The sequence below is a fragment of the Carcharhinus amblyrhynchos genome, unplaced genomic scaffold (assembly GCF_965287045.1).
Source record: "Carcharhinus amblyrhynchos unplaced genomic scaffold, sCarAmb.v2.hapA scaffold_38, whole genome shotgun sequence".
Classification (NCBI taxonomy): Eukaryota; Metazoa; Chordata; class Chondrichthyes; order Carcharhiniformes; family Carcharhinidae; genus Carcharhinus; species Carcharhinus amblyrhynchos.
In genome coordinates, this window is record NW_027649779.1 from 9,143,042 (window position 1) to 9,152,143 (window position 9,102).

Genomic DNA, 9,102 nt, shown 5'->3' on the forward strand with positions numbered 1-9,102 from the left:
CCAGTACGACCCATCGCGTGTATGCCCCTCGTTGGACACGAGGTGGGCCGTTTTAAACCTGTGAATGAAAAGAGAGAAAGCATTATTATCATACTATACCCATTTACATTACCAGGGACGCCCCACTGTCAATGACCCTTATTTAAAAGGATCTCCTATATCCACCCATCTCCAACTCAGTCATGTGCCTGTCTAAGTTGCTCTTAAAGGACTCTAGCGTGTTTGCCTCCACCACCTTACCTGGCAGAGCATTCCATACCCCCACTACCCTCTGTGTGAAAAATCTCCCTCTAATATCTGTGTTGTACCTCTCCCCCCTCACCTTAAGTCCATGGCCCCTTGCCCTACGTGTCTCTATTACAGGAAATAGCTTACCTCTGTTTACTCTATCTATACCCTTCATAATCTTATATACCTCTATAAGATCCCCCCTCAGTTGGCGTCGTTCAAGGGAAAAGAGCCCCAATTTCTTCAATCCTTCCTCATACCCCAGTCCTTCCATACCAGGCAACATCCTGGTAACCCTCCTCTGCACTCTCTCCGGATTCTCCATGTCCTTCCCGTAGTAAGGCAACCAGAACTGGACGCAGTACTCCAAATGCGGCCTAACTAACGTTCTGTACAACTGCAACATTAGACTCCAGCTCTTATATTCTATACCCCTTCCTATAAAGGCTAACATACCATAGGCTTTCTTCACCACACTCTCCACTTGCACTGCCACCTTCAATATTGCCTCTACCTTAGTTTCCAGGCTGTGACATCCGCTGTAGAGTAATGTACAAGGTGAGTGAGGAGTGTGAGAGAGATGCAACAGCAACGTCTCTCGGCATAATCTGTATTGTCGGCCGCATTGACTGAGTTCGTGACCTGTATCCTTTTGGGACCTTGTTTGCTTTCTTGCATTTTGTAGGAATTTGATGTTTGTGTTGATGTGGGTGGTATCGTTGAAGATCCTCTCCACTTTGAACCGATGGTTTGTGGCTGTTGGTGATAGCCATGATGTAGAGGTGCTGGCATTGGACTGGAGTCGTCACAGAAAGAAGTCTCACAACACCAAGTTAAAGTCCAACAGCTGTATTTGGTAGCAACTTTTGGAGCACTGCTCCTTCATCAGGTGAATGGAGAGTTCACAAACAGGGCCTATATAGATCGACAGAATTGCAAGGTAATGGTTGCAACTGAAGTCTTTGCAAGTAATCAAGTCTTTACAGTTACAGATAATGCGAATAGAGAGAGAGATGATCACAGGTTAAAGAGGTATGCATTGTCTCAAACCATGACAATTCGTAGAATTTTGCAAGCTCTGGCCAAATGTTTGTGTTTAAATATAGTGTGACACGAACCCAAGGTCCGGGTTGAAACCATCCTCACACATGTGGAACTTGGCTATCAGTCTCTGCTCAGTGATTTGGTGTTGTCATATGTCTTGAAAGCTGCCTTGGAGAACGCTGACCCAATGATCAGAGGCTGATTGCCCCTGACCGCTGACCTGTTCTCCGACAGGAAGGAGACACTCCTGCCTGGTGGTTGTCCTGCGGTATCTATTTATACAATGTCGTAGCGTCTCCTTTGTTTCACCAACGGACCACACCTCGGGACATCCTTTCCTGCAGTGTATAAGGTAGACCACATTGGCCGAGTCACATGAGTATATATCGTGTGCCTGCTGGATAGTGTCCTCATTTGTGATGGTGATATCCATGTCGATGATCCGGCACGTCCTACAGAAGTTGTTGTCTGGTGTCCAGATCGCTATTTTCCTGAAGGTTGGGTCGTTTGCTGCAACAATTGTCTGTTTGAGGTTGTGTGGTTGTCTGAAGGCAGGTATTGGGAGTATGGGGAGGCCTTGACCAGATGTTTGTCTTCATCGATGACATGTTGAAGGCTCCGAAGAAGATCTCATAGCTTTTCTGGTCCGTGAAAGTACTGGATGATGAAGGATAATGTGTCTGTCATGTCCTCTGTTTAAATTCTGAGGGGGTCAATGCAATGCTGATCGGGGAAAATGTCAGCAGTCAATCCCGCTCATCTTCCGATCTTTGGGTCAGCGTCCTGCAAAGGTGGCCTTCAAGACACACAGCAATGCATAATCACCGGGCAGAAACTGATAGCCAAGTTCTGCACGAGGGCGGCCTCAACGTTGAGTTCTTGCTGTACTGCACATCGTTCTCAGTATTTGGCCTGAGCTTGTGAAATCTTGCTAACTATCCTGCCTTGAGACAATTCATACTTCTTTAACCTGCGAGTCATCCTCTCGACAATTGCGTTTTCTGTAGCTCTAAAGACTTAATTACCTGTAGATACCCGCATTCCAACTACTTACTTGCATTTGCATCTGTGTGTGTTTATAGTATATATATGCCGTGTTTGTAAACCCAGTTCTCCACTCACCTGAGGATGGAGCAACGCTCCAGAAGTTTTTGATTCCAAATAAACTTTTTGGACATTAACCAGGTGTTGTGAGATTTCTTATTGTCTCTTAGCATCATTCTCTTTGTCAAATAATAAAAAAAAACTCCAGCCTTCCCTCTTATCACAAGACCATTTGTTCTTTCTTCCTCTCCCTCTGTCTTTTCCCTGACTCTGCACTGGTTAGAAAAAACCTAAATATCTGAATTCTTCCTAATAAAAAACCACCGAAATGAAACATGCTCTCCATTTCCCTCAGTTTCACAAAATGTTCTGTTGTGAGATGGCATTTGTAATATGTGCAATGTCTTGTCTTTGGGTAAAGGTTGTTCAGTTTTCCCGTTCTGAACCACACCTGCCTTAATAACATAGGGAATATCATAGAATCCTTCAGTGAAGATGGAGGCGATTCTAGTCTGCACTGAACACAAACCAGCCCATGCCCTATCTCCATAACCCCACGCATTTACCCTCGCTAATCCCCCTGACAATAAGGGGCAACTTTGCATGACCAATCCACCTAACCCGCACATCTCTGGAATTTGGCAGGAAATCGTAACAGCCGGGGGAAGCCCACCCAGACGCGGAAAGAACATGTCGTCTCTGAACAGATAGTGACCCAAGCCAGGAATCGAGCCCAGGTCCCTGGTGCTGTGAGACATCACACCAATCCACTGGTTAGGTAAGGTTAATAAGGAAAGGAAACCCATTTTAAATAATAATAATACACCAGATGTGTCACCATTTTCCATAAGAAAGCAAACACAATGTGAATGACTATTTTTATTTTCATTCATTCATGGACGTGATGTCGCTGGCTGGGCCAGCATTTGTAGCTTGTGTCTAGTTACCAATCAACTCAATGGCTTGCTTAACCCTTTTACAGGATAGTTATGAAGTAGGCATAGTGATGAGGATTTGGAGTGATGTGTAGGCCAGAATAGGAAAGGGGGGCGGATTCCCCAGTCTATTCAACTTCACTTCATAACAAAAATTCCGCAGCACTGGAGAACAATAGACTGCAATGTTACAATTCTGGATCAGAATCTGAGAACAATAGGCTACAATGTTCCAATACTGGATAAAAAACTGAGAACAATAGACAGCAATGCCTCAGATTCTGAGAGCGATAGACTGACACGTTCCTTCAGTTCGAATTCCACCATCTACTGTAGTGGGATTCGACCCAATGATCCACCAGACATGAGGTGAGTTTTTCAATTAATAGTCTAAGTGATAATACCACTCGGCCATTTCCTCCCTAACTTATGTTGAGGTTATTGGAATATATCTTTGGTTTGGATGGAGACGAAGAGTTTAGCTTATTTAGTAATGTCACAAGTCTGCTTATATCAACACGTGGAAATCCAAGTGTAGCCACACTCTGGCGCCTGTTCGGGCAAAACTGATGGAGAATTTAGCATGGCAAATGCACCTTAACGAGCAGGTCTTTTGGACTGTGGGAGGAAACCGGAGCACCTGGAGGAAACCCATGATGACACAGGGGAGGACACACAAACTCCACACAGTGAACAAGGCCAGCACTCAAAATCTGGTCCCTGGCACTGTGAGGCAACACTATTAACTAATGTGCCACCACAATGCAGTCGCTAGTGATTTTGCTGTCTATGCTTCAAGTGGCAAGAACAATCCAGTTAATTGCAGGCCATGAGCCCTACATCAACGGTAGGAAAGTTATTGAAGAGGATTATTCGAGAAGGATCTGTTCCCATTTGGAAGTAAGTGGACGTATTAGTGAGAGGCAACATGGTTTTGTGAAGGGGAGATCGTGTCTCACTAACTTGATCGAATGTTTTCGAGGAAGATGTTTAATGAGGTTAAGGTAGTGGATGTTATCTACATGGACTTCAGTAAGGCCTTTGACAAGATCCCTCTTAGCAGACTAATGCAGAACATGAAATCACATGGGATCAGAGGTGAGCTGGCAAGGTCGATACAAAACTGGCTTGGTCAAAGAAGACAGAGTGTAGCAGTGGGAGGTTGTCTTTTTCTGAATGATGGTTATGACAAGTGGCATTCCTCAGGATCAGAGCTGAGAACTTCCCTTTTTGCAACATTGTGTATGACACAACGGTTGCAAGTTTGTGGATGATATAAAAGTTGATGGATTTGCAGATAGCGGTGAGGACCATAAGAGGATACAGCAAGATATGGATCGATTGGAGACTTGGGCGGAGAGGTGGAAAAACGTAATTTGACCTCACTGGAATGACGGAGGTTGAGGGGTGACCTGATAGAAGTCTACACGATTATGAGAGGGGTGGACAGAGTGGGTAGTCAGAAGCTTTTTTTTCCCAGAGTGGAAGAGTCATTTACTCGGTGGCACAGGTTCAAGGTGCGACGGTCAAGGTTTAAAGGAGATTACGAGGCAGATTTTTTTTTCTACAGAAGTGGTGGTGGGTGCCTGTAACTCATTGCCGGGGGAAGTAGTGGAAGCGGATACGGTAGTGACTTTTAAGAGGCGTCTTGACAAGTACATGAATAGGATGGGAACGGAGGAATATGGACCCTGGAAGGGGGATGATTTTAGTTCAGTCGACGCAGCATGGTCAGTGCAGACTTCGCGGGCCAAACGGGCCTGTTCCTGTGCTGTAATTTTCTTTGTTCTTACTCTAAAGCCTGAAAAAAAATGATGAATGATTTTAGCGCTGAATGAATCAAGTCACAAATTTATTGGAGGCGATGAATGGCAAAAAGTTCAATGATGTATATTATCCTTACGGTAATATTTAGGGGCATATCCTGATATAATATAAATGGGTTTATGTTAATGCTAATGTAAAATACCTCGAAACCAATAATATGTGTGCATTGAGAGGCGCGTTCAGGTCTCCACACTTAAACCTTTACATTGATCTTAAAAAGAAAACATATACTATGATCATTCCAATGCGGGTAGGATGGTCTGTCGGAGACTCGGTGCAGACTCAATGGGCCATATGGCCTCCTTCTGCACAGTCATGTCTGCCTCTCCATTATTTCCAACTTCCCATACTTCCCTGAACCTCAACACCCCATCTAGGCTGTAAATTCTCTTCTTTGCGTGTAAAAAGTGTTGGATTGAACAGGGTGAGGTGAAGCTGTTTGTTTAGTGACTGTAATTGATGTGAGTCTCCATGGATCTGATTAGTGTGCCTGGAGGGATTTCCCCCTTCTAATAATAAGGGATTCCGTTCAGTGTGTTGTCCCATTGAGTCAGCGGGAGCGACAACTCCAACACTAACAGCGATCAGCGGCTGTGGAGAGAGAGGGAGAGAGAGGAGAGATCAGAATCTGGGAGCAATGGCCCAGAATGTTCCAACAATTGATCAGAATCTGGGAACAATGGATTGGAAGATTCCAGCCATGGACAAAAGTTTAAACTATTGGATTTATTTGTTTACCTTAGATGATTGGAGGATGCCATTAGCTTATCGGATTGAAAGTCTACTGAAGGTGATTCAGTACGTTTACTATCCCATCTTGGCGATTGTTGGAGTTCCAGGTAAGTCCCTGTCTGGAATTGTACCAGTCCGACTGCCACTGGAATCGGAGCAGGCAGGCGTCAGAGCATGGGATGGTCTGTTGAACACGGGTAGGATTTTGCAGTTTTCGGAAAATTGAGGCTGTAAAGTTCTGTCCCCAGTTCCTAATTCTAGAAAGGCTGTTTAACTGTATTGATTTCCTTGTCATTTACTGTACTGGGTTTGCTGCTCTTGTTGTTTCTGTTGAATCCCTATATCCTGTTATTAATTCTTTCAGCCGCTGACAATTGTCTCAGGGCCTATGGGCTAGGGTGTCTTCTGTGTGCTGTGACTATCCATAGACATGTGACCTAACACAAATCCTTTGTGAGAAAAATATAAAGCAGAATCGTTTTTTTACCATCTACATGTAACGCCAGTTCACTGCAATTGCCCACCCAGTCACCGGGCTGCAGGATGCATTTAATTGATCCTGTTTGCACAGCAGGATCTCAAGAGAAAAAATATTTCATATTGAAATTCATTCATCAATGTCACAAGTATGCAAACATTAACACTGCAATGAAGTTGCTATAAAAATCCCCGAGTTGCCACACTCCGGCGCCTGTTCAGGTACACTGAGGGAGAATTTAGCACGGCCAATGCATCAAACCAGCACAACTTTCAGATTTTGGGAGGAAACCGGAGCACCTGGAGGAAACCCACGCAGACACAGTGAGAACGAGTAGACTCTGCACAGAGAGTAGCCAAGCCTGAAATTGAACCAGGGAACCTAGTGCTATGAGGCAACATTGTCCCCTGTACCACCACAAACTTTCCTGGAGTCACAGAAACACAAACGTACATATATTAAGAGAAACATTTACTGATAGAAGCAATCAGATTTAGGCACTTACTCCCACTCACACACAAATTCAGAAGCCAAAATTGTTGTAAGGCTCCGGAATAACATACACTTAAGAACACTCATCAGGTAGTCTGGTGGTCACACACAACACACCCACACACACCCACCCACACCCACACACACACACACACACACACACACACACATGCACAGGAATAATGGTGTTAATGGCTGAGCTGTCGTTGATAAACATGAGTCGGTGTTACAGGGTTGACTGTAGTGTCAGAGAGATGGCATTTTGGACCTGTTGTGGATGTAGTGAACTGTAGTGGATCTAGGGTGCCTGGGAAGCCAGAACTGATTCATGCCATGACTAACCTTTTCATGCATTTCATAATATTGGATGTCGGAGTCACAGGATGAGAATCATTAGGCAGCTTGCTTGGCTTTTCCTTTGCTACTGGCCTTTGTTTGAGTTTTTACCTGGTGCATATATTGACAACATTCCTGCCAAGGGAGGACTCATGGAGATGTAAATATAATAGAGATTCTGTGCTTCAGGGCATCAGGATCTCCCTCTGCCAACTGTTAGTATTGTCCAGAGGAAAGGGTCAAACCAACACAGTTTGGTACCAGCTCTGTTGTGGGAGTTGTCAGTGAGCTGTCTGAGAGACAACAGATTACCACCTACAGGACTCCACTCCGCATCTTCTGTTAGGGTTTACTGCCTCATCCTTCTTACCCTCCAAATCCTTCACAGGCAGAGGGGATATTTACCTGTAGCTGAGTGAGGGATAATGTTGAGGACTCACTGGAAAGCTCTCGCCCAAATGTTAACTTTGTGTCTCTGCCAAGGAGCAGTACGGTGGTATAGTGGTTAGTACTGCTGACTCACAGCATCAGGGACGTGGGTTCGGTTCCAGTTTTGGGTCATTGTCTGTGTTGAGTTTGTACATTCTCTCTGTGTCTGTACAGGTTTACTCCAGATGCTCTACTTTCCTCTCACACTCCGAAAGACATGCTGGCTTAAAAATATATATTCCAATTGTTATGTTTTTGTACTTTTTTAAAAAAATTAACCCATCGTAAGTCTAAATGGTAATTCCTTCCATTGAATCATGTCTAATTTTATTCTTTACTTCCTTCCTGACAGTGAACATAATCACAATTGTGACGTTGACGAGCAGAAACTGTGGTCTGTCCAAATGTGTCACTCGTTACCTGGTGGCCATGTCAGCGGGGGATCTGCTGGTCATTATCCTCGACCTGATATTGAGACACATTCCCATTCTTTATCTGGAACACTTTTATTTTGTGCGCTCGCTCCCCGTGTGTAACATCCACGCCGTCCTGCTTTATGCAGCCACTGACTGTTCTGTCTGGTTCACCGTCACTTTCACCTTTGATCGATTTGTGGCCATTTGCTGCCCCAAGCTGAGAAGTAGATATTGCACTGAGAAATCGGCGGCTGTGGTTCTGGGAACAGTGACGGTGCTGAGCTGTTTAAAGAACATTATCTGGTATTTTATGTTATTAAATACATATCGGCTGCGGAACCTCCCCTGGTTTTGTCACTTCACAGGCGATGCCACAGAATCTCTGGCCTGGGGAACAATCGAGTTCCTCCATTACATTCTAAACCCGTGTGTCCCATTCGTCCTGATTCTGCTGCTGAATGCTTTTACCGTCAGACACATTTTAGTGAGCAGCAGAGCCCGGAGGAGACTCCGGGCTCACCGCAGCGGTGAGAAGCCCAGAGACCCAGAGTTGGAGAGCCGAAGGAAATCCATCATTTTCCTATTTGTTATCTCAGCCAATTTCATCATCTTATGGTCAACATTCATGGCTTATTCAGTATGGAATCGCATGTATGATTTGGGCTATCATTTGCGATTAGATTTTTATGTTATGGAATTGGGCTTCATGCTGCAACTCACAAGTTGCTGTACAAATACTGCCATTTATGCTGTGACACAAACTCAGTTCAGGCAGCAGCTAAAAAATCTACTGAAATATCCCCTTACTGCAATTTTTCAACTCAATACAGCCTGAGAGGAAATGACAACAACAAGACCTCTGACTCTTCCTATTGGGCATTCAAACTGTAAATCACCAAACAGCCTCACAGAGATAGAAAGACTGACAGATAGATAGAGAGGACAATGTTAGCAACAGTGAGATTATTAGACAGAGAGTGGCAAAGAGAGGGAAAGGCACGAAGACTTGGAGAGCAAAGAGTTTGAAAGAGTTTCTAACAGGTACAGGAAAATAAACAGGGAGACAGAGAGATAGAAGAGAGACAAAGACAGAGCCTCACAGAATGTGAAAGACAGAAATAGTGAGGAAAATGGCGAGAGA

At 44.5% G+C, this 9,102-nt stretch overlaps 1 protein-coding gene across 1 annotated transcript; it reads left to right on the forward strand.

Annotated features, from left to right (window-relative positions):
- Window positions 1-1,703: 1,703 nt before the first annotated feature.
- Window positions 1,704-8,796, forward strand: LOC145362558 (putative G-protein coupled receptor 139). The gene is made up of 3 exons (XM_080218563.1): window positions 1,704-1,827; window positions 5,822-5,917; window positions 7,898-8,796. The coding sequence occupies exons 1-3, from the start codon at window positions 1,704-1,706 to the stop codon at window positions 8,794-8,796; spliced, it is 1,119 nt and encodes a 372-aa protein (XP_080074689.1).
- The last annotated feature ends 306 nt before the right edge of the window (window positions 8,797-9,102 follow it).

What these genes read in the sequence shown, in the direction of transcription:
- LOC145362558 (XM_080218563.1), top strand. Translation starts at nt 1,704, where the DNA reads ATGTCGATGATCCGGCACGTCCTACAGAAGTTGTTGTCTGGTGTCCAG. An exon ending in GTGTGGTTGTCTGAAGGCAG is followed by an intron (nt 1,828 to 5,821) that starts GTATTGGGAGTA and finishes TGTTTACCTTAG; the next exon opens with ATGATTGGAGGATGCCATTA. An exon ending in GGCGATTGTTGGAGTTCCAG is followed by an intron (nt 5,918 to 7,897) that starts GTAAGTCCCTGT and finishes CCTTCCTGACAG; the next exon opens with TGAACATAATCACAATTGTG.